The sequence below is a fragment of the Scaptodrosophila lebanonensis genome, unplaced genomic scaffold, assembly GCF_003285725.1.
Source record: "Scaptodrosophila lebanonensis strain 11010-0011.00,11010-0021.00 unplaced genomic scaffold, SlebRS2 tig00001412-arrow-pilon, whole genome shotgun sequence".
NCBI classification, from domain to species: domain Eukaryota; kingdom Metazoa; phylum Arthropoda; class Insecta; order Diptera; family Drosophilidae; genus Scaptodrosophila; species Scaptodrosophila lebanonensis.
In genome coordinates, this window is record NW_022060739.1 from 10,211,889 (window position 1) to 10,238,492 (window position 26,604).

General features: G+C 36.8%; 1 protein-coding gene across 1 annotated transcript in view; it reads left to right on the forward strand.

Moving 5' to 3' along the window:
• The first annotated feature begins 4,034 nt into the window (after positions 1-4,034).
• LOC115632024 (CUGBP Elav-like family member 2) overlaps positions 4,035-26,604 on the forward strand; it is a 124,391-nt gene continuing 101,821 nt past the window's right edge. The window contains exon 1 of the mRNA XM_030528969.1: positions 4,035-5,242. Coding sequence (XP_030384829.1) covers positions 4,356-5,242 — 887 coding nt within the window. The 5' untranslated portion in view covers positions 4,035-4,355. The remainder of the gene's footprint in view (positions 5,243-26,604) is intronic.

A 26,604-nucleotide genomic window follows, 5' to 3' on the forward strand; every position in this document is an offset into this window, starting at 1 on the left:
GAAAGTTTATACAATTTTCGACTGATCCGCCCAGCATCGAGAAAAATTCTTTTCTTACCATTAACATAATTCATAGTAAAAATAAAAAAAAAAAGTATGGTCAAGATTTCTATTTAAAATTAGGGTATAGATAAAGAGGCATTGCATGGCAAGCAAATTTCCCGATGTAAAAAAAATTGGGCATTATTTGTTTTTGCTTATTTCTTAAAGAAGATCTATTTAAACAACGCTTTTTTAATACCCTTTCCCGCTTTTCTACATAGCAGATACTTCAACGCTCTTTTAAAAATCTGCTTATGCTGAAACTTTTGTAGAACTTGCAAATAATTTAGACTTAGCAGATTTTCTTGTCCATAAAACAGTATTCTGGAACTAGAAATTAAATCGTTTTTCAATTAAACTTATGTTTCCGCTTTCAGAAATACGCAAAATTATTTCTGCTCAGCTCGCACATTTCTAGTTTGTTTTCAAATGTAATGCTGAAATGAAATTGAAATTATTTAATGTCCAGCTGCTTTTAACTATGTCCTTTCTTGCACTGTCATTGTGCACCGAAATCTCATTATTTTTTGTGCATTCTCACTGCAGCCAAACCTTCCTTTTTGCTTCAGTATTCCCCGTTTCAGACTTCCATATTCTGGATGTACATACATTCGCGTTGGTGTTAAAAAGCGCTTGCAGTCGCTTATCAACTTTTTTCCATTCACCATTTTTTCCCATTTCTTTTGCCATTTGCCTTATTTATTTCACTATGCACTGTGCTTCCAAAGGATTTATGTTTTTGGGTTATGGCTGGCGCTCGTCTTTGACGCAGTTGCGGACTTTGTCGTTGCCAGCATTTTCGCGTTGCGCTTCTTTTCCTTTTGCCAGTTAGTTGATGATAACAGTGCGCTAGTTTTTAAAGTCCTTTCAAATTCTATTATGCGACAGCTTTGCTGCTCTAATGAAAAAATCGCGAACAGAGGATAGAGATGTGTGTGCCAGCGCTTTGGGGCAGACACAGTATTCGGAAAAATTCATTTAGATACTTAATTAAGTTATTTGGTTGCCGGCTTGACACAGTTTTAATTGCGAAAGCTATACGAATAGCAGGGAAATGATTATTATTATACTTTACAAATTAAAAGTGGGAATTGTAAGTTGATTAGATTGTTGGCCAAATTGTGCCTAGATTCGTACTTCTTTATTAATGGAATTGGTAGCCTTTCTGGCAAACCAATTCAACTGCTATCCCAACTTTTTCTGCAAGTACTGCGTAGAGAAAAAGTTTTCTAGCATCTTTGAAACTATCACAGTGTTCTGTATTTGTAGACATGCATACGTTTTTAGCATTTTTGCAATTATCAAAACAAACACAGACTAACAACTTGTTGGCGCTGTGTTGACTTTTTGGCCTTCTGTGTGGCATGCCACCACCACCACCACCGTGCCACCACAACCGACTCTGCCAGCCCTTTCATAACTTTTTCTAACGATTTCTAAAAACATTTCACCAATAGCTCGCCAAGTATCTCATAGCAGACGACACGCAATGTGCAACGCACCATTCACAAATTGTTGTTGTTGTTGTTGTTGTTGCAAGTATCTAAACTACAATGTTTGCTTAGTATCTTTTACTTTGGCCGTCGCCTCTCGGCGAGTGTTGTGTGGTGGGCTGAAGTGGGAGTGCTTTGTGTGTACCAAGGCGCCTATTCATGTTGTTGCAAGCAATTCGTTTGTGCATGCTTTGCATGCTCCGCTTGCATAATCACACACACACACACACACACACACACACACACATAGACAGGCACACATACAACCGAACAAATATCTGCATATGTGCCGGTGCTGCTGCTGTTTGTTGCATGACATATAAAAGTCAACTTGACTGTCCTCCCTAGCTGGGTGGGCTGTGGTGGCTCGCAATGCTGCTGTTGCACTCAAAGAGTGCGCTTTTTGAGTGTTGTTGTTTGTTGTTGTTGTTGTTGTTGTGTGCGGTTGCTTGCAGCACATACACTGTTGCAACTTTAAGTAGTTCTCTGCCGTCTGTTTGTATCAAGGAAATGGTTGCATTTGAAAGGATTCGCTTTACAAGATTTTACTCTTTGCAGTTTACACGCGCCACCCATCCAGCCGCTACACTCTTTCTAAATACACTCTCCTACATACATATTTATGCATTGTATGTGCTTAGCCTTTGTAAATGCTGCTTTCTTATTACACGACATTTTATGTATATAGTATACGAGTATATAGTATGTACTGGTTGTTGGTCTTGTTAAATGCTGTACAGGAAATGCTTGTTAATGGCACAGCTTGCTGCCGATGATGCAGGAAGTTTGTCGAGCAAAAATATTTGTATACTTTTGTGCATCAAGCATAGGCAAGTCCTGCCGCTTAATTAGCCTTTTGAATTAATTAGGATTCTTAATGCAACTTCACAACTTAAGCTACCGATGCGTTAAAGTCGATAGAATGAAAATATGCTTGTGGAAAAAGTAAATAGCTAAAATAAACAAAAAAATATATATATATACAGTGAAAATGAAAAAATAATTGAAAAATAAGCTAAAGTAATTTATATATTGAAATAATTATTGATTAAAATTGAAAAAAAAGTCCATAAAATTCCATAAAAGTGTACTCAAATATGATTGAAGCAAAGCGTTGTTCCATCAGAAAACTATTATTTTTCCAAGTAGTTTATCTTTCGAGAATTTTGCCAAAAAATATTCTCAAATATACAATATCGAAAACAAAACAAACAGCAAATCAGCGTCTTTTTAGTGACTTGCTGCGTCGAAAATATAAATCTTTTAGTTTCAAATTGTTTATTTGATTTGGATTTGAATTTGAATTGTACTTTGGTTAAATTTCAAATTTTAAATTTTTTTACACTTTAAAAGTGTTATAAAAATTATTTTATTTTTACTTAATATTTCAAGTATGTATCCGGTTTTAATTAATCTCTTTAAAACGAGTATAATTTAACTTTCTATTGACGTAGAATAACTTAGTGCTTATAGTAACATAATCGAAGAGATGAAAATGATAACCCTTTATTTAATTATAGGTTTTTCATTTTTTTTTAAACTTACAATGAACGATATACAAGTATATAAAAGGGTTTATTTTTATCTCTCATTTTCATTTAAGTGCATATTATAAGTAAGTATAAATGTATAAAAGTATAAATGAAATCTCTTTCATTTTAAATGAACCATAAAGGTTGAAATATAGACTGCAAGAAGCGTTTATGGGTTCAGTTAAATATATTCATGAAAGATCTTTTGTAAAATCTATATTGCATACTTAACGGCATGACTTTAAAACCGCAGCATGGGGCATGGGGCTTGAAAAATGAAGGCACAGCTTTCTTTTATGCCAACAGCTGCTCTTCTGCTCTGCACAGCCACAATGTCCGCAGGCAAGTTGCTCAAGTGTTGTTTGCATTCTACGACCGCACACTCTAACAGCAGCACATGAATGAACGAGTGTGTGTGTGTGTGTGTGTGTGTGCATGTGTGTGTGAGTGGGTGAGTGGGTGAGTGCTGTCACAGTGCTTGTGCGTTGGCATTTTGTAGCATTTCTGAGCAGCTTAAGTGAAATGTAGCTGACCTAAGATACAAAATAAATACACACACACGCACACACCACTCAAAACCAGCAGCAAGATGTTGAAAAAGTCACAAAGGCATCGCAACAAAAGATACGGTACACACACACACACACACACACACACACACAAGTCATGCAAACAAAATGGAAAGAAAGAGATGAGTAAATAAACAAAATGACATGTTTTTATTGTGGCAAGAGAAGGCCATTTGAAGAAGGTGGCAAAACAAAAGTTGCTTGACAGCAGTTGGTGTGTATGTGTGTGTGTGTGAGTGTCAAGGTCAGCAGCATGTGTCGCTGCCTTTTAATTCTGGTTTTGGTAGCTCTGCTGGGCTCATTTCTTAGCGCTGTCTACTCGCCCCTCATCTTACTAATATTATTCATTTTGTCGTTGTACTAATCCAAGAAATTTGCCTCCCAACTTCTTCACCAGGCAAAATAGAAAAAAAAACCAAAGTAAACAAAACTCTGAAACATAAAACCAAGAGAAAAGCAAAACGCATTAACTCAAGAGCATTGAAAAAAAAAACCATTGATATTAAAAACATTGATTGATTGAGAAATTGGAGGAGAAAAAGGCAAATTAGAAACGAGCAAGTATATAGAAAGCTGCATGCATGTACGCGCAGAGCGAATGCTGTATATTTGACGCAATCGACAAGAAGCCACAGAACGCCAGCTATTGACCATATTATAAGTTAGAATTTGTTGTTGCCGTTGCAGTGCCACCACAAGTGTTGCAAGAATATTTGAATATGCTCAGTTCGCTTGACGCGCTGGCGGGCAAAATAGCGGCCACGCCCGGCACGGGCGCCGTGACTGGCGCCAATAAGCCCAGCAGCAATGGACATCATCACCCGCATCATCAGCAACATCTGCACCAGCATCAACACCAGCAGCAGCAGCAACAACAGCAACAATTGCAGCACGGCCAGCAACATGTGCCTGTGGACTACGAATATTCGGCAGTAGAAATAGAACCGCCTGCAGAACAATTGGCGAATTCGCCGCGCAATGAACGGGAACGCCTGCAACAGGCCCAACAGGCGTACGAGCAACAGGCCCAGGCAGAACTGGAGTTTGGTTTGGGCAATGTTGAGAGCAATTGCCACAAAATGACGCAGCTGAATCATGGCGGCAATAGCAGTCACAACCTGCACCATGCCAGCAACAACAGCAACACCAATTGCCATGGCAAGCATCACAACAACAACAACAATAACAATAGCATCAGTAACAACAACAACAACAATAATAATAATAGCCACAGCAATCACAAGTTGCAAAAGACTCATCATACGAACGTGCATCATCATCCGTATCAGCGACCCATGCGACCTGTGTCGCCTGTCCAGCAACATCATCATTCGCAGCAACAACCCCAGCAACAGTCGCCATATCAACATCAACTCTCACAATACGCTGCGCTGCAGGATCATCACGAGCTCTTGCAATCGCAACAGGAGCTCTTCCACAAGCAGCTGGCCAACATACAACAACTGCAACAACAGCAGCAGCAGCAACAGCAACAGGAGTTCCAACAGATGCGCGAACGCGAGCGACAATCGGCGGCGGCCGCCTCCTACGATAACAGTAGCGACTATGACTCCCAGCAAGAGTACAAAATTTGCCTAAAGGATAGGTGAGTGCCAGCGCCAAATATTTCATTTTGCATGTGCCTCCTCCTACAATTAATCGAAAATAACCCTTCAACATGGCAGTGCTAATACAAATACACGTATTTATTTCATTTATAATTAAACTACAGTATTCCCAAAACCAAGTTCACGTTATCTTCAATTATAATTATATTTCTTTTAATCCAAATTGTGTGATGAAAAACATACAGAAGTGACGATTTTATCCATTTTATTTCCATTGAAAATATTTTTATTGATTCCAAACCTATTTTTAATTTGATTATATTTTTGTTGACTGATACATGCAACTACTCATGCAATTAAGGTCTTGAAAACTTTTAAAATATAATTTGCTATTTTGAATTTGTTAGCCAACATCTTATTTCAATCCTTTGATAATGGCAATTCAAAAGCGATCTAGCTTAAACATCATGACAGAACGCATGATTGAACGAATCCAATGCTACCATATAATTTAATAATTGTCCTGCTTTAAATAAAGAATAAATATTTTTAAAAGAAAGTCGAAATGGTCATCCTCAAAACATCTAAAGATTTTTTGCTAAAGAAATTCTTCAAGAAATGAATGCTAATTTGAGCTTTTGATCGACATTTTCAGCCTATTTAGTTTCGAAGATGTTAACAAAGGGCATTCCCTTTTAAGTAATTTTTTATTTAATCACATGCCTTTCATCAGAAAAACTAGTCTACCCTTTAATAATAAGAAAACATCCACAAAAAAATTAATACACAACCAAATATTTTAAGTGATTTCGTTTTATTTTCCATTTGTTATTTGATCACCTTTTAAAGTTCTCAACTATCAATCGGTTGATGAAAAACGAATATGAACTATTTCATTGCAGACAAATAGTGAAAGCAAAAAAAAAAGTAAACCCACTTGAAAGGTTTATTATTATACATACTCGTAAATCACCTCCATTTAAGCGAACTCTTGTAGTTTTGTAAATGTCTGACTTTTATTCATAAATATTTTTCACCCCACATCCAAATACAGAAACATGGCTAATTAATACTTTCGTGTATAAACTTCACCGTAATCAACTTTTATTTGTTCAGTTTTTGTTGTTGGGTTTTATTGCTTGCTTCCACATTGCATGTTTGCATGTCAACTGAGATATATGAATGGTTGGGGAAAGATGGGGAGAGGGTGAGAGCTCCCCACTGAAATGCTGAAAAATGCATAACAAAAAATTGTTTTAAAAACAAACTTAATTCATTAACTAAAATCAACAAGCCCGACGTTTGCTGGTTGGAATGTACAGGGAAAATGCATTAAAGTCTGGCTAACTGATTGACATGGCAATGAATATGAGTTGAGGCTGCTTATTTGATTTTCGATGGTAACGAATGATGATTTATGTGCAATTAGTTAGTTTGTAAACTGAAAAGTTATCGGTGTTAGGCTCTGTTAATGGAAAGAGCAGATGTAGTTCAATTTATTAAAAATAATTGATATTGAATAGTTGATTTCGAATGTATTCTTTGCTATTCTATTCTATATTGCAGTTTTCGATTCATGAATGCATTTAAATTCAACTTAAGAAAGAAATAACAAGTTGTATTCACAGCATGTGATTCATTTCGATTTACTCACATGTGGTAAATTAATATTACAATTTTACTTACCTTCTCAGTCCAAATGGACTACTAATTGTCAGAATTATCTGTTTAAAGTAAACTTTAAAGTGAAAGCCGGGGAATGTTCATATGCATATTCATAATAGAGGGCTGCATGTATGTATGCCAGTTTGAACATTCTTAAATCATTTCTTAACAATAAACGGTAATTCTTTTAAACTGCTGTATATGAAAACTAAATATTTTCGTGCTGCTGTTAAGTAGACATTCAATTGAAGAAAGAAAGAACTGCAAGTCGACTTCAAAACAGATGTGTTCTGTACTAAATGAATACACTCATAAATACTTCCACGAATTAAAGTAGTACACCAGAAGACCCATCGATATCACTAACAAAGCACACCAGAGAGTGTAGCCTGTCATGTAACCAAAATGTAAACACGCCAACCCAAGCAAGTGAACAGCAACAAGCCGTGCACGCCTTCGAGCATGCAATATACAATTGTAAGTTAAGCAATTGGAATTTCGGCTCAAACACACACACAACCGCAGACATGCTTCCAAAAAATAGGAAAACAGCCCACCGACTCGAAAATGTCACATTTAACACAAAAGTACAGGCACAGTGGCAAATTACTTTAGGCAGTAAACGCATATGTCAGAAGCAGGCCACAAGAGAGGAGAGCGGAAGGGAACGTGAATCGAACTCACACACCAATTATACAACAGACTTCAGACACTGTAAGTCAGTCCTGCATGGCTCTATATACTCTATAATAATTGGCTTCAAGAGGTAGAAGGTGGACCCAGACGTGTCATTCTGTCCGTTTGTTCGACTGTATGAACACCAAGGACTTTTAAACTATAATAACTACATGGACGAAACTTAGTGAGTGGACTTGTCTTAGCCAAGCGCAAAGTACAATAACTTGTTTGTTTATGAAATTGTCTTGAGAAATTTGAATTTTTTTTTAATCGGAGGACTATATATCTCCCACAGAAGCCAATATTAGTGCAACATATTTTTTAGTGAAATAACATACACCTATATCGTTACAATACATGCTATAGCTGTATAAAAACAATTGGCTGTAAGTGTATTGAAGAGTCGTGCAAGTGTGACCTTAACGTTACACTCGTTGGCTTTGTTTGACTTCCTGCTGTTGCTGCCTGGCTTAACTAATTTAATGTATAATAACATTTGACATATTGTTTTCGTGTTTTACTTTGATTTGTTGCCAACAAATGGCCAGCAGTCGCCTAGGCACGACAAATAAGCCAAACTTATATGCCTGCTACCATTCCATTCACATACGAGTGTGCGGCATTGTTGTTCCCCAGTGGTCCTCACACATGCAAATGTAAGGATGTTGTTGGCGTCGCCTTCTCGGGGCGTCTGACTTTGTGGGTTGTTTGTCACGAATGTGCTGTTGCTAGAGATGGTGTCGCTACTTGCGTCTGCCTTTCACCTTTGCTTGACTTATTTTTATGTGTCATGAAAGCAGCGAAGTAGCATTTATTTTTATACGCATCCCGATAAAAACAAGTGTGTAGAAGGCTGTAGTCAAAGCACATTGGAGTAACTATTTATGTAGAAACTAAAAATGGCTTATCTATTCCCTGATGTCCTTTGCAAAACCGCTACTTAAACTATTAGTTTTTTAATTAAGTTATCAATTGATTGCCTTAATCGCAATCAAGAAATGTTAAACAGCTGTTTTTTGCATTTTGTGTGTAAATGTGTAAAGAATTGCTTTTGAGATTAATTTGAAACATAGCTTTTAGTTTTAAATACAATATTTGTAATTAAAGGCTAAGAAAGGCTGACAGATCTTTCATTATTCTTTTAAAAACTACTTAAAATTGAAATAAATATTTTGCTTTCATTTAAAGAAAGAAAGTGTATTAATAACTTTGTAAAGTTAAATACAAAAGTGCTGAAATGGAAGCAAAATATTCTTTCATAATATAAAAACTTCTATTTTGGAAATATATATGTTTAGTTATGCTCCAATTTTAATTGAATTTCAAGTTACCTCTCGCTTTAATTTCTTGATAAAAACAATAGTAGTCAATTACCTTTCATGGCTGCTATTCGCGCCCCTCAAAATTCTGCTAAGTTTGGAGACATTTTGTTATGTATTCCAGATATTTATTGAATTGAATTTTTCGAATATATAATTAGGTATTTTAATATTAGTAGAACATTTCTCTAAATTGTTTAGAACAGACATTATTTCTTTAATCCTAATAATTTAAGTTTCAATTGTTGTAGGAAAATATATATACGGGTATATAAGTATATCTTCTACATTTCAGCCCAATGTGCTTGCTCTTATATTTCAACACCATTTATTTGTTATTGCTTTGGCTTTGTTATTATTTTTAGTTTTAGTTGAGAGAGAGCTCAGCATATATATTTAAGTTTGTTGGAATTTGCGTCTGCAGTACAAAAAGGAGTGGCTTCAGTTTTGTTTTGCTTATTTCCGACTGTGCCACAAATAGTTGGCAAATGCAACGGCCGTTGACTTTGAAGCGCGTGTTGCAACGCAATTAGCTGACATCAAAATCAAAGAATATTCAACATTTTGCATGTTGTGTGTGAGTGTGTGTGTGCATGCGTGCGTGTATGTGTGTGTGTGTGTATACTGTACAAGCAAATTAGTTGAATAGTCAAACAAACTAAAATGGCAGCCGCCTGTGTGTGTGCACGTGACGTATACGTAATTTGTGGTGCAAGTAAGGATATTAATGACAGTTCCAAATGAAATGTGTGTATAATAATAATTACGTGAATGTGTGTGTGGGTGTGTTTGTGAGGCAAACAGAGAGCAAAACAGAATCAACAAAAATACATGAGAAGACGAGAAGAACAAAATGAAACGCAAATGTGCATACAAATAGAAGTAAACAAAAGTGATGGTTTTTCATTTATTTAAGTGTCGTGCATGTGAGGCGAGCAGTGTGTGTGTGTGTTTGTAGACTTGGACACGCAAGACTGTGTTGCATATGTATGAGTGTGCAGCTGTGAGTGAGTCAGTGAGTGAGGGCAGAGTTCATTCTTTATACATGTATGTGACTGAACATATAGTAGTAGAGACTGGAGAGCAGAGAGAAGGGAAGTAACAAACACAGAATGGTTGTGAGATGAATGCCACATTTGAACTTTTGCTTGCCACCATCATCTACCTAGTGAGCTTCTGCTGTTTGCCGGCATTTACTACAACAACAACAATTACGGCAACAACTGTGGCAGCAGCAGCCACCCTCAGAATTATACATTCATATGTAAATATGTGCACAAACGAATAAACGTATGTATACCCTGCAAGCATCTTTATCGGAATATTGTTTAACTTCTGTGACAGTTTTAAACGATAATTTAGCAGCGCATTGTTCAAGAAACTTCACAGAAATGAGCTGTTGTTGCTATTTATAATTATTAATATATAATAATAATATTTATATATAATTTGTTAGTAATTAGCAATTTTTTTTCCTTACTAGTTATTCGATAATTTAAATTTTCTTTTCATAAAAACGTATATTCATTTGGCTGGTATCGTTGCAATTCGTATGACCCCTAAGGGAATGATTGCTTTTCTTATGCTTTTTCCTATGTGTGTAGGGTATGTGCATATTATATAGTACTATATATAAAAGCATTGTCGTGGCAACAGCAGCCGTCTTCCATTTCAATTGTAGTCGCGTTTTATGTGCAGTTGTTGCTTTCGACGACCCCAAGCCAAACGAACTAATTTAGTGAGGGTCGCTCGTTGCCGCACCACACTGGCGTTTCAGGGCCAGCGGCAATTTATTGTTGCATACTTTGCGGCGCGCAGTAACACGCCTAACCCACTAAAGCGCCCGCATTCCATTTCCTCTATCTCGCAGTGAAATCGAAATCAGCATATGCAATTTTTTCAGTCCTCCACTGCTGCTTCTTTGGCATTTGCATACTCGCATTTGGGAGAATCCTACTTCTTCCTCTTTTTCTTTTATTTTATCTTATCCCATTGCAGTTGAATTAAAGATGCATGTGTGTGTGTACTTTTCACCTTTATTGTTTTATGAAAATTTTATTTGCAAGAATTCCACTGGCTTGTATGTGGCTGAACATGTGTGTATATAGGTTTGTCTGTGTGTGTGTGTGTGTGTGAGCGTTTCATTGTTCATGCTGTTTGGTGGCAAATTTGTTATTTAAATAAAAGGAAAGTTGCATATAAATTACATGCATGAGAAATTGGGTAAATGTATTCCCGTCTCTCGTCATTTTCCCACTCCCGCAACGCACACATGACGTATGCGCGATATTTGTATGCGACTCGGCATGTTTAGTAACAGCTGCCATCATAATCTGCTGCTGAGTTGCGCAGAGAACTGAAGGTATTCGCTAAATTAATACTAATTTGAAAATATTGAGAAGCGGGCTAATTAATCATTGGTTTCATTGTACTTTTTCCCAGGTCTGTTATTGTTTAGTTGCTTCATATTTTCAAGGTTAAATAAAAGTGTTTTCCTAACCGTCCAATTTAACTTTAAGTTAATATTAATTTTTAAAAAATAATAATTAATTAATAATTTGTTTCATTGTATTTTTCCTTTTTCCTTTTGTTCTGATTTTTCATCTCTTTAATTTGTCGAGAAAAAAGATCTTATAAATAAAAGTATTTTCCAAACCGTCCGATTCAACTTTAAATAGGTTAGTAACACCGCATAACTACCGATACTCGCCTATGTTGCCCTTTTGTTTTCTTGTTCTGATCCCCATAATCTGCCGTTTGTTACGCAGAAATAGGATATTGAGTCGCCAACTCTGCCAACTCGTCCGCTCCACACTCCCTTCAATATAACTGGCTGCAATAAAAAGGGATTCAAAGCCGAACTTATTGGTTGCCCTTTAAATGTCTGACCAAAATTGCATAAACAAAATAGACCACAAAATAAATAAGAGAAAAACAAATAGTATGCACACATAGTGCCAAAATCTGTGGGGCACTGACCAAAAGAAGAAGAAAACAACAAAAAATAAAATGGTGAACAACCAGCAAGGACTTTGCCGCAGAAACCCAAAAAACTAGCAAAGTTCATTTCCACACCAAAATCAATGAACCAAGCCCCGAAACACACGACGATGGCGATGGCGACGACGATGCACGCACACATAGAGACAGATAGAGACTGTCAGGCGCTAACATGGCACAGCTTGTATTGCGTTTTTGGTCGGGACACCCAGCAAGCACCTACAATCCAATCCTTCGAGCCCTCCCCTCACTTTCCTCACCCCATCCTTGCAAGCTATTCGAGAGCTTTTGTTTTGCCATCGTTTTGGGGAAAGAGTCAGCCAACTGTAGCTAACGTTGCTGCTGCAGTCGAGACCGCAACGCAGTTACAACGAAACAAACACACACACACACACACACATAGGTACACATAGATATAAATACAAACAACAAACACTTGGAAAAGCAACGAAAAAGAAAAGCAATGTTGCTAGGAAAGCAGTGAGTGAGAAAATGGAAGAAACGTTGTATACTAACCGCAATTTTCGAGGCGCTGCTGCATGCAATAGAAATAAACATTGAGAGCCGCCAACGCCACCATTGCTGCTGCCACTATAGTTTCCAAATTGTGGTTGTGCAAAAAAAGTGTAGCATAGCAAACGGCGCTTGACGCTGGTACTAGAAAGCGGGTTCGCTTTATTAATGCTCTGCGGCTGAACTTTCACTTTTACTTTTTTCTTTCTGAGTTTGTTCTCATCTCATCGTTGTGGCGATGCTAGCCAATATTTTTTTATTGCTTTATATTTTATTTACTTTATTTGTGGGGTCCACACAAAAACTTTAGCCACCACTCACCATATGTTGCCAGTCCACCACAGTGTGATTTAATGATCAATTCTTTGGACGCATATATTGAGCTGGTTTTGAACGGATTATTTAACTTATTTGTGTTATTTGTGAGTGATAAAAAAATTAATCTTTTGCTAAAAGAAGAGGAGTCTCTAAGCGAGAGATCAGATTATGAAGTATAAGTTAATTGATATTTCGCTGTAAAGATACAGAACGATTGTAGAATGGGAATGTTTATTTTGACTCAACAATATCGAAGTTTATAATTTGTCGCCAAACACACAACGACGTCAGATATTAATGTTATTTCAAAGCACGATCTTGGAATTTGACTTCAAATTATTGCTTTAGTTACGGGTATTGCCGGGTACCTGATTAATTATTATATACAAGTTCATATTTTAAAGTTACAGATTAAAAGCAAGATTATTAGGCATATCAGCTGATACTGATTCAGATTGAAGGTCATCTGATTTAATATATATTTTTCAATATATTTTTGTTAATGGCTTCATTGTTTTATATATTGATTGAGTCTCTACTTGTTTTCTTTGTGAGTTTTCTTCGGCTTTGTCTTTCATTCAATTTTTAAACAATTGTCATAATCATCATTGATCATCAAAAAGATTTTCCATGATTGGCCAAAATAGTTTCTATATTAATAATTCTTTGTGATAACGCCGTTCTCTACACCCAAAAAGCCTCGCCAAAGAGAATTTTTTAACACTAGCCAGCAAATATATTTATTTATTCATTTTATTTTTTTAATCCAATAATTGAAATTAAAAACAGTGACATTTTCCTGATAACTCTAATAATGCGCAGCTTTGTTTCATTTTTTCTTTTCCCCGACCATAAATAGTTATTAAGTTATTATCTAGCATTATTAATAAAGTCTGGCCTCCTTTTTATTCTCAAAATCTTGTATTAATGTTGGCTTTTTCAAATTGTTGTGAGTTCCATTTTTCGACAACAATGCCGCTGGAATGTCACACTGTAAAGTATTTTCAGTTTCGGCCGCACTTGTGGGCAGTAAAATTTTATTTTATTTTCTAAAAACCGCAGCAACAAATTCTCTTCTTTGGCTTGTTCATTTACTAATTTTTGGGTTTTGGTTAAACAAGTGGAGTTCTGAAGCACTAGTCGTCAGGGCCATCGTGGCCTTTTGCCGAACACAACGATTAGTTATTGGTTTTCGTTATTTTTTCATCCGTGCAGCGAATGAAGTTTTTGTTTTTTTGTATACACTTTGTAGAGAGTCGCTTGAGTGTGTGTGTGTGTGTGTGTGCGTGTTTGTTGATTAATACTTTTGGTTGGGCATTAAACCAACTTCTCGTTCGGTTGGTGCTTTGTTTCATTTGCTGGGCGCTCGCACAAATGTTTTTTATTTTATTTTTACTGACTTTACTGTTTAAGGACACTTGAGTAATGATTGGGACCCAAACGTTCCGCAAATTTGTGGTGCGTTCTCGACGCTGTTTGTTGTTGACGGTCTGTTGGCTTGCCTCTTTGGCTGGTTGGCTGTCTGCTTGGCTGGTTGGTTGGTTGCCTGTTTGCAGGCTACTGCCGAAAGTGCTGACATGTTATTTGTGCAGTTAACGAGCTGAGTTATTTTTGCGGCACAGAACCCGAAATGGGAGAAAAAAATAAATAAATATAAAACACAAGGGCACGCGTACATGAGCTTTCATGTACAAGCATGTATGTGTGTGTGGTGCTTCGCTTTTCACTTTTCGGCTTAACAAATTGGAATATCCTTAGATGGAATTTTGGGGGGTCAATGCGCTGTGGTTTCCATGTGAATTGTTTGTGGAGTGTGAAAGGTCCGAAGATTGCGTGCCATTTATAATTTTGTAAATAAGTACAGATATCTGGTGAAATAGTTTATTTACATGCATTAGCATTTATTTCATTTTAATGGAAGCTGAGTTTGTTGTTGTGGCTTAAAAGGAATTACTCGTAGAATGCGTGAATTAGAATGGAAATTAATTACAAACACAAAATACCATTTGCATTGTTATTTAACTGTAAACAATGACTGATTAGTCGCATTAAGTTAAAAGGAATGTTTCATTTGGCTGTTAATTGGAGAAAAATAACAATTTGAAATAAATATATAGAAATAATATAAAATATATATAATTTTACACTTCTACTGGTCGTGACGAGACAGATTCTTTAGACTCTATCACACATATTTTAATTAACATTAGTAGCTTCCAAAAAAGCCAGAGTGAAGCCAGGAATTGCCTTTTGTAAATAATGAACTGGATGTGTGAGTCGTCGAAGCAAATACTCTGATAAAGATAAGAACTTTCTCAATAACTTTTTCAAAAGTGATTGTTTACTGCGATTATTCGATAGTAGCAGAGTAGTGCTTTAAAAAAGTACCTTAATTGATATTTTAAGCAATTCTTTAATCAAAAGTGTTGGCGATATTCCAAAGCCTGAATTCTCATCATACATGTCCATGACTGCCAAAGCTCCTCCAGCTATAAGTAATAAGATAAATTATCAGTTAATGTATTACTTATTTATTTAATTTATCTTAAATATATTTATAAAATTGTTCACTCGCATTTTTCTTGAAAAACTTTCCTGAGGAAGGAGTTTATAATTCAATATTATTCCCACAAATAAATACAGTTTGATTTCTTACAACTAAGCTGCTTTCTTGTTATGTAAAACACGCGCGAAATAGTAAAAAAAATGCGCACAAGTTGATAAACAAAACAGGTAATAAAGCGCAGCTGCAACCATTTAGATGGTGGACTAAGATTTTCAATAAGTCCAGTCAGGCAGGCTGGCAACCAAATCCTGCGCCTTAAGCCAAGACAATCTAATTTTATAGCGCCTGGTTTTTGGCTTGATTTAGCGTGTCGCTGGCAAGAATCAAAACGCCAACAATACTTGCCTGTAGAGTAGTGAGTCAAATAAATTGCACAAGTCATGGCTGTGGCGGGTGGTGGGGGGAGATGGAGGCCAATGGACGGCTGCCAGCAATGGTAGAGTTGCCAGTTTCGTGTAATGCGCTCAATCAAAAGTCAAATGTCTAAAAATATTATGAAAAGCCTTGCCACTCAGTCTCGCTGTTGTGTGTGTGTATTGGCTGGTTGGTTGGTTCGTTGTCTGGTCTGGCCTGGCCTGGCCTGGTCTGCTCTAGCATTTCCCTAGGGCTTTTGGCTCCGACTGGGCCTGCTTAGCATTCATTTATGCCATCGTTTGTTGGCCCGAGAAGGAAGGGTCGAGGGTGGAGGAGTGTGGAGGCAGGTCGGTCGGCTTTGTGCTTGGTTTAGCTGCCTGGGCCGCTTATCGTGTTTTTTTTTCTCTGCCTCAATTGCTGGTTGTTGCCCAGCAATCGGTTTCGATTTCTTTTCATTTATACGCTTTCCTGTTGGCGAGACTGCTGCGCCCATACCCTTATGTTGGCAATCTTCGCCATTTTGCTCCTTTTCCTTACTTTTTTTGTTCCTGTATTATTGGCTCCATTTGCTTTTCACAGTTGCTTCTGCTGCTGCTATTGCCGCTGTCGTCGTCGTCGTCCTGCTGCCGCCTTGTGTTTGTTTATGCTACATTTTGATTTTCTCAGCTTAAATTGTATTTGTTGTTTCCATTTTCGTTAGTTATCTGCCTCGTGTATATATGGAAAAAAAGAAGGAAACGTATACCCAAAACAGCAAGTGGATTTTCGTTCGTTTACATTACGCTTTGTTAACCCCACCACAGGACGGGGCCGGGGCGAACAACAATGAAATCGCTTGCATAACACCCACCACAACAACACTCTGTGCTTTAGTTTCTCCTTAGTTTACCCTTTTTGTTTATTTTGTCAGTTGAGTTGTCGACGTCATTCGCGTTCCACTCCTCTACCCCAGTCCCCAGTCCGAGCGCTTCTAAGTTTATTTGTGTTTCGGTTTACAAAGCATTTGCTTTTCGTTTTCCTCTTTAGGCACATTTTTGTCCTTCCCTCTGTAGTACACTGTGTGAAAATACTATATATGTCTATATTTATGTGGTAGCCCAGTTTTTGTTTTTGTCCATTTATTGAAATTTATGTGGTTTTTGGTCAAATTGATTTCAATGCCAAAAAGGGTTCGACAACTACTAACAACTACAACCATACATAGTATGTACTAGCATATTGAAAGCTTATTTTATGGGGATTATGGAGACACATGCCTGTCATGCTGCCTGAACAAACAAAAATGTCATTCGCTTAATTGACAGCTGATTATGAGAACTTTGAAAGCATTTCGCTGTTAGTTGACATTTACAAACTCTATTAAAAGCTCTAAATTATCTGTTAATTATTTAATGAACTTTTTCCGAATTAAACTTTTTCCCATTAAGTTTCCCGGCAGCTCTATGTATTTGTTTCTATGTAAATTGAATACTTTAGTTATTTAATAAACGCTTTCTTTTGGGCTAAGCAGCATTTGAGTTCAATTTCGGCGCTCCATGAACCCTTCCTTCATTCCAGTTGTCGCAAAAATAAACCTACACTGCTTAAAGGAAATAATAAATCAACTAACTAAGATAATCATTTAAGATTTACTAAAAATTTGTTTCTGTGTAATTTTTCCGAAATAATTTGCTTAATTGACAGTTGTGTTGACTCAAAATAATTTATATAAAATTTGTATATTTCTTGCGGTTAGAAAAATTGATTTTTGTAAATCCCGAACGCCATATCTGTACCCTTGAAGGTACTGCTAGTTAGTAAGTTTGATAATTTGCAAAATGTTAAATGCTTTCAATTCCGAAAAAAAAAGATCAAAACTTTTGACTTCAAAAGCGTGTGGCCTGGAGCTTCGTCTTCCACAAAACGCTTTTAAAACCAAACGAAAAGGTAGAGGGTTGTTTTTTTTTATTATTTTGTTGCTTTTAAACGAGTTTTCTAGTTCTCTTTAGTTGTGGAAATTGCTTTTTAAAATGTATTTTATAAGGTATATTTTTGGGATAATTATTATTATTTAAAATTTAAATTTAAAATTTCTAATCGTTTGGTTCAAATGTTAAACCTTTTGCTTTGACAACCTCAAATGAAATATAAATATAGACTCTGAAAACCTGCAAGTGCGTTAAATTTCCAAAGAGAACAAAAAGCACACTCCATTAGCGCCAACTTATGGCAAATGGAAAGCGTAAATTGACAGATAACGGACAGTAAGTGAACTGATTGCCAAAATTGGCCCAAATGCGGCGGTAAAAATAGAGAAAGTACCACAAAAATCGTGAATGCTAATCGATTGCCATTGTCAGTCAATTAAGCTATTGATAAAGGCAAACAAACAAGCAAGCCGCTAATTTTTGCGTTTATTTTGATGATGGCGACAGGGGCTGAGTTGGCTCCAAATCATACTTGTGTTAGTTATGTATGGAATATGGCAGGGGTGAGGGAGTCTATGTGTGTGTGTGCCTACATAAGGGTGGCAACTGGCACCACTCAACACCAACAGCCTTCTCCACCCCTCAGTCCCAGGCAGCCAACCACTCGAATGCCTGCTGGCAGTAAAGGCTTCATATCAAAATGGCAATAAATAACAAACAATGCTGTCTGCATTTTCCACTTTATAAAAGAAAAGCCATAAACAAAACAAGCGAGCCCAAAAATTTGCCATGTTTGTTGTTGCTGTTGCTGTTGTTGTTGTTTTTATTTATTATTACTTTTTTGTATGCGCCGCTCATAAATGCCGGCGGTGTAAGGCAGGGAGGGCAGGGATCCGGAAATGATGACTGACAGAGAAGCAGTTTGGTTGGGATCGTGTTGAACTTGTAGCATATTTTTGCCTCGCAATTAATTAATCTCCAAGGTAATAAAGAAAACAACAACACCAGGAACAGCAGAAGGAGCTGTGCAGCCGACTGCCAGCAATTGTGTGCGCTTTTGTGCTTTTATTGTTTTTTTTGTGCGTTTTTTGTTGCGCTTTTGCTTTTCCTTTTTACTTTTTGTAGCATACCTTTTAGGGCGCGCACTGACAATGAAAAACGTCTGCAACTGGCTGCAAAATTGAGGCATGTGTTTGGCATTTACGTGGCATTGACGCTCCGTTTTAATTTATGAAAATCACTTTGCCAAAGTTTGGGGAGAGCGGGGCTGAAAAGGCAAGAATGTGATGAAAAAAGTTTAAACCGTGCATAGACTAAGTGATGATGATGATTATGAGTTGCGATGCTTCTTGCTGACACAGCTCCTTTTCATAATGATCATCAAGATAGGGAGCAGGGAGTGGGAGTTAATCAAAAAATATACATCACTGCTAATTGCATGCTTTTGACAAAGCTGAGCGTTGCTTTGCTTTGCTTCAAATAACAAATATTTAGTTAAAATAATAAAGTGACATTTGAAAAGAGCAAAGATCCTTTGTGCATTGTACAGCCAATGTTATGCTTAAATGCATGTCAAAAAAAAAAAAGTGGTAGAGAGAGCAAGGAAGACGGATTTTTTTTATTTATTGTGAATATAATAAAGTGTAAATTAATTTTTATTTCTGACATTTGAAAATAGCAAAGGTCCTTTGTGCATTGTGAAGCCAGTGCTATGCTTAGTTGTAAGGAAAAAAAATTAATAAAAGGGTAGAGAGAATAAGGAAGACAGATTTTTTAAATGCAGGAGCAGACGACCTATTAAATAATTTTTCAAAAGTTCTACAACACTTCTTTTCTTCTTTAAATACATTTCTTACTGTTGCTTAAACAAAACATTTGTTTGCATAATTCGCAAATACTTTAAGTCCTACAACCAAGCAACTGCCATTCTTAAGTGCTCACAAATCCTAAGCAGCAGACAATCAGCGAATCATAAACAAAACTCTTAACCTTAATTTAATGCCAGTTTAATGGCCAACCAAAATGAAGCCGCGAAAAGTTGCCTCGGAGAAATTAAATTTTTTAATGCGTCTGCTTCTCCGGCCTCAGAATCTATATAGAAGTCTCTCTGACTGTCTGTCTGGCTGTCTGGCTGTCCAACAGCTGCGCAAGCAAAGCTGCCAAGAAGCGAGCAAATCAAAGTTTGAAATTTTCTTTTATATGATGGCTGGGCTAAAAGGAAAAGTGACAGACGGGCGTTGCAAATGTCGCGCTAATTTTCAACTTTTTTTTTCTTAACTTTGCAACAACAACAACAATGGCAATCTAAACAATAACAACGCCAGGCTAGAGCAGATTCTCAAATATTTGGCTATAAGGGCGAGACGTGGCTTTTAAATTTTTGTTGTCATTTTTATTTATTTTATATTACGTTGCTGCTGCTGCTGCTGCTGCCACTGACTTTGTCTTGTCGTCTTCTCGTCGTCATCGTCGCGCTGACTGACTTCCTTCCTTCCGTTTAGCTCATTAAACATACAGCGCGAGCATGCGGAGGAGGAGGATGAGGAGGATGAGGAGTAGAAAACAAAAAGTTACGCGTCATGTCTGCTGTCCCTGTCTCAGACATAATTCCCTGTTTCTTCCACGCTTTTTTTTTTGGCTTTTCATTTCTTTCTCTGCTGTGTGTTTGCTGGCTTCTCTCGTTTTTGTTTTTTATTTTGCACGAAATGTGTTTTTGAACATTTCACGTCATAATGGCTGCGTTGAAGGCACCCCAGGGAGTTGTGCATATTTATTTGCTGCTTGCTGTACTGTTCTCTGCCGTGCCGTGCCGTGCGACGTTCTCTGCTCCTTTCGACTCTCTTCTCCACCACAATCCATCCTGCATCCCTACGCCGCGACATTTTCGTACTCGTTTTCGTGGTTGGCCCGTTATGTTTTGAAAAGAGCTGCATAATTTTATTTGTTTGCTTAAAAAGGAATTAAAAAGGGCTTTTTCTTTATTTGTTTGTTGCTGTTGTTTTTGTTGTTGTTGCTGCTGCTGCTGCTGCTGTTTGCCGCCTCGTCTTTGCTTTTTAATGCGCGAAATCGCTTTTATGTCTGTGCGGTTACGCATACGCCACGTGTGCTGCTGTAAATTTTCATTTGTGCAGCATTTTGTTGACTTGCCGCAACATTTGCTTTTAAATTCCCACTTTATGCGGCATTTGCGGCAGCAATTTAATATTATTTTGCATCGTTTAATAAAGTGACACTGAAAGTGATATATTTCTGCCTAGAGCTTCAAATACAAATATGTAGCTATAATTGCATTGAAGTCGAATGAAATTAATAAACACTCGTCGATTCAGTGATTTGTTTCTAAATCTGTCTTACTCTAACACTGCGTTCTAGGGCAGCAGATAGTTAACCAGAACTTTTCATATACTATTGAGAAGTTTAAGGAAGGTTTCTAACTCGGCTCGGCTTGGTTGTTGGAAATGCTTTGAATGATGCTTTTTGCGATAAGACCCGGTTACTCGTTTAGTCATTTCTGCTGTACAAAGGACGTTCAATAAAGTTATTAATTTGGTTTAACAACTTCATTGAGTGTTGTAAAAGTAAGCAGAAAGTATTGCTATTCAAGGAATAAAAGTCAACAATCAACCTATATGGATTTATAACTGTGTGTGGGAAATTTATATTGTGAAAAGAAAAATAAAACTAATACAATGCAAGCAGGATAGTTTAAACATCCATTTAAAAACCATCAAGTGCTGGCTTTTAATGCCACTTCAGAAGTCAGGCTTTAAAATAACCTTTATTTTTCTTTCCTTATCTTCGTAGTCCTTGCATTATATTGTTTTTCAAATTCCATGTTTTTAAAAATGAGTAAATTATTTTATTATTAAAAACACATTAGTTGCTATTTATATTTGCAAAATTTATAGAACACAATTATTAATATTGAATACGAAAATCAATTATATTATCACAATAATTTGTATCTATATTCTTTTCTTTTCATGATCTCCGCAATATTTAGGTAAGTGTTTTTAAAGAAATAATAGTACGTGAATTTAGTTATTTGTTTTATAATGTGCATAATTTTAAGGGGATATTCAATTAATCTCCTGCTGAGAAACGCTTGAAACTCTTCTGAATGGAAGCAAACCGCGTTCAACGTTGTAGATATTAATACAGTTACTTCTATATAGGAATAGTATATTGCCTCAACCCACCTAGCTATATCTTGAGATCAGATCTCGTCAGTATACAGAGTTATGACAAACTGTGCAGACTCTTCAAAAAAACTGTTGTTTAAGACGCGCGCGTTAATGAAGATCCATATTATCTCACAGACATTCTAGATATATTGAGTTATCTCTGGTATATGTATTAGCTGCTTTGAATCTTCTACAACTAACCCAAAGCTTCATCATGTTATATTAAATACGATAAATAGGATCCGCAGCTTTAAAAGAAAGTTCATCAAAGACTGATTGGAGTTCTAAAACAATTCTTGCTTTTCCTTCACCTCAATTCTAATCTGAAACCCCTTCGTATGTAGCTTTTCAACGCATTTAGTATCTCCCCTATGTACTAACTGCTTTCACTCTTCTACCACTGACCCAAAGCTTCATCATATTATATTAAATATAATAGTTAAGATCAGCAGCTTTAAAAAAAAGTTAATCAAAGATTGGTTGTAGTTCTAAAACAATTCTTGTTTAATCTTCACCTCAGTTGAAACCTAAAACCCCTTTGTCTGTACCTTTTCAACGCATTTAGTTCGTAAATCCCCTCTATGGCAGTAAAGCTGGAAAACTGCATATGTAAATGGTCTCATTAGAAACTACACCTGCTTGTGCAGGCTTTTGTGTTATTTGAACACCTTTAACAGCTTTAAGAGCCCCTAAGCTGTCTATTCGCTTTTAAAGCAAAATCCAAGGCATAATTGATGCCCCCTGGGAGGCGCGATAAAAACAAATCAGCGGCACACACAGCGGGCACACACAATTCAATATGGGGAGGCAGCCAGTCGTACATGTCATGGTCATGTGGGCATGTGTGTGTGTGTGTGTGTGTCTGTTTGTTTGTGTGTGTGTGCCGCTTAATATAATTCACACCATTAAACCTGACGCTGGGCGTTGTTCGTCGTTTGGCAGACATACATAAATTTTTATAGACAACACCCCCTTTTGGCAATCCACTAGCGCGTTGGAAAATATGTTAAGTGTTCGGGCAGGTGGCGGTGCTTTGGCCATAGCATGATTATGATGGGGGGAGGGGGAGCAGGAGGAGGGGGAGGCAGTCAAGCGAGACGAAACAGCAGGCGAGTGAGGCGGTCGCGCTTATCAACAATTTTGTTTGCCTTTTTAGACATTTTGTTATAAATTTTTTCTCGCTGCTCCGCTGCGTTTTTTATGGGCTTGTTGCTACCCCTTAACCTTTTAGCTTATCAACGCGTTATGCCAAAACACTCCCTAGGTAGGCGCAGGCCTCAAGGCAGGCAGCGTGAGCAACAAAATCAAGAAAAATATATGTGTAACCCTTGCGGGTTAGAAATGGGCGCGTGAAAAAGTTAACAAAGACAAAATTATAATATTATCGGCAATGTTTGCAAATAAACTTTCAATTAGAGAAAATATTGTGCAGATTATTGATAAGTTTGTAAATGTTTCATTAAATGAGACAGTTATATAAAGAAAACATAAATTTGTTACTGTTGATGATACTTAAAAGAATTATTTCTATAACAAATTTTATTGAAAGTTTTCCCAATTCTTTGCATTTGCAAAGGTATTCTTTGGAAATCCTCTTAGATAGTATTTATTCTCTATATTCTACCTTATTTATTTATTTGATTTATTCATCATTTAGACACACTTTAATAAACTAATTGTTGTTTTAGTTTTGTTTGTTTTGGTTGTTTTTTTTGTAATGTTGTGAGCATATTTTTGCAGATCATTTTTTATTCTTTATATTGTACTTTATTTCTTTTTTTGATTTATTTAATTTTTAGACAGACTTTAATAAAATAATTTTTATAGGCATATTCATTTTTCATTTACTCATAATATTTTGTTTTTCTTATTAGCTTTGTGAGAATATTTTTACAAAAAGCGTGTGTTTAGAAAAACATTTCGCTTGTTATTAAACAACATTCAGGACGTTTGCTCACGGTCCATCTCTAATGGCCACCATGTGTGTGTGTTCGCTACTTAGCCTAATGTGAACGTGCATGGCTCGTTGGTGGCAGCAATGGCGACGACAAGAGCAACAACAGCAACAACAACGAAAACAACACTCTGCAGTGCAACGATGCTTGCGATACACGCGTGGACACACACACCAACACACACACACACCACCACTCACACACTCGCTGGTCACAAATGCGCTAAAAGTTGCGCTGTTGTGACCCCAGCTACGCTTTGCTTTACCCTTCCATTATTTTTTGTGAACCAGAATGTGCTACCAGCTGGAAATATTTGGCATGCAACGTGCAAAGACACGTGGCCTGGTGGTGGGTTCCATTGCCGGGCTTGCTTGCTGTTCTGGTTCCCTGCTGATTTTTCCCGTAAATGCCAAAAACGTAGCGAGCGCTCGTGCAAAATGGAAAACTTATTAGCAAAGTGCATTCTTCTCTTCTTTATGTGCTCGCTCCCCCGAAAGTCCGCCAGCCCGCTCCGCTCTTTGACATCATGCGCCTGCATTTGAGCGCGAACTTGTTGAGCAGAAATTAAATTTTTAATGAATTTTTGCGTAAAGTTTCACGTGTGTGGCGCAGAGATCCTCGTTTCCTAATTTAGTGTAGTCAGTCGTCGAGTGGGCTGGACTGGGTTTGGCTTGTAGCGCTTTTTTGATTTAATTAAAACATTCTTTGAGCTTGCGCAAAGTGTTGGCAAATGCCGTAAGCGTTTTTCGTAAGTCAACTTGACGTTGTCGACTCGACTCGGCTTCGTACTATGCTTTCCTGCCTTCCTGCCTCCCTGACATCCAGTCTTCCTGCCGCTGCCTGACATAGCCTGTCAAAGGTGAAAAGTTTTCCAGCGAACTTTGATTTGTATTATGTTTATTTTATCTGTGGGGGTTTGGGTCTCTCAAAGCGTAGTTTAACACGTGAAAAGAGCTTCTTTTTTTTTTGTACTTGTAATTATTTTAAAAGCTGCAAGTTGAAGTTGGATTTTTTTTATTGGAGGCTGAAGAATTTATAATTAAATCTTATTGTATTTGTATCGATAAAACCGTTAAGCAAATCCATGATGCTTGCTTTGTGTATAGCTAGTCGAGTTCTCTACTACTTGGATGATTCCAATATATCTTTAATCGAAACCTGCTCTTCAGCGTAAATGTATACAATATTTTGGAAAGCTTTTTAGAAAAGAAAAATTGGGCAAAATACATAAAATCTAACTAATTTAACAAACATTTTTAAATAGTTTTGTATTTTTCTATATTTAAATAATTAATTATTAATATTTTCATATATTTCCTTCGCCTTGCATTTAAATAATTCAACTTGTGTGAAATATTCCCCAGTATTAACGAAAGTTTTCAAACAATTTCATAAAATTATGCTCTGCACGCACGAAAGTATGCTTCACTTTTTTGCTAGGCCCAGTTAAAGGGCGCATCCAAAGCACAGGCACGAAGCAGGTAGGACTAGGTGGCTGACTGCTGCACAGTCGATGTTTGACGTCTGGCTAAAGTGAAGCGCAAGTATCGTTAGCAACATTTGTGGCAACCGCCAGTGTGGCAGCGTCGCACAGTGGGGCCTTCGGACTTTTTTCGTTGCAAAAATCATATCTTCTGAACGGCTGAAGCAATTTTCGTCATTCAAATTTTGTTTGAAAGAAAAATAAGCTTAAGCTTTGAAACAAGTCATAGCGCATTGTGCTGTGATTTGTAGGAGCTGCGCAATGTGTGCTCAAAGTTGGATTTTGTTGCCAGTGCAATATTTGCCTAATCAAACTAATAAAAAACATTTAATTATACAATTATTTTCAGTTATGTTATATTTTTAGTTTTTAACAAATTAAAAATTAAAAAAAAAATTGTTTAAATATTACAATTTTTTTTTTTAATTTAAAAATATTGAAAATTTTTTTTACATAAAAAAAAATTAAAATAAAATATTTTGTTAATATTTTATGATTACATTAATTTTTATTATAAAGTACTGACAGCTGCAATTATTTACATTAATATGTTTTCTTTAAAATAGTCGTCTACATTCGAAGGAATATCTAATAATTTCACCATGTCCGAAGAATAATTACTAACTAATTCTTTGTGAGACCTCACATGTCTAAGGGATGAAACCAGTGGATCTGAAGAGGCTGACAACATATTGAAGAGATCCTCGTTTTGCCTTATTCGTGACGTCTTGCATGTGTTCAAATATCTGAATTTTTTTATAGTCCTTGTTCCTCGACTCTTGGGCTTCCTCTGACATTTCTCCAATTGGTCATGAAGTGTTACTTGCACTGACTGTTCCGTCACTATTGTGGGCTGAGGTACTGCCTCTTTCTTAGCCGATCCTATTTGTTTGTACCCAGGAAGAACATCAACATTATGCCGAATTAGGGAATGTCGCAATATTAAATATTTTTCCTTTGACAATCCCAAATCCATAAACAATGCCAAAGCCTCATCGGCACTGAACTGCTTTGGCAGTAAGTTTGGCGGAGTAGGAATGCTTTCCTTGATCCTTTTAAGTCGCACTGGGCTTGCGTCAGCAACCGCTTTTGTGACTTGCGATTTTATTTTTTCCTGATCCTTGGTGTATTTCATGGACAGCGCCTCCGACAAGTGATCCGTAGCTATGGCTTCTGTGACATCGACAAGCTTTCTTTTTCTTGTAAAATCCGAGCATTCTTCAATGGATTTCGTTGGTCTTCCTCTGGCTCGTCCAGTTGATGTAGAGGGTACATCGTCCATTGATGTATCCAAGTTCGTAGTCGTTGATAGCCAGATTTCATATTTTAAATCAAATTTCTGCTTGCTATATCCTACGCTTATCCATTTCTGTTTGATTTTAGAATAAATTAATTTAAGCTTATTTCTCAACATTTTTTGCTGATCTGCACTTTCCAGAGCATCATACAGCTCTTCCA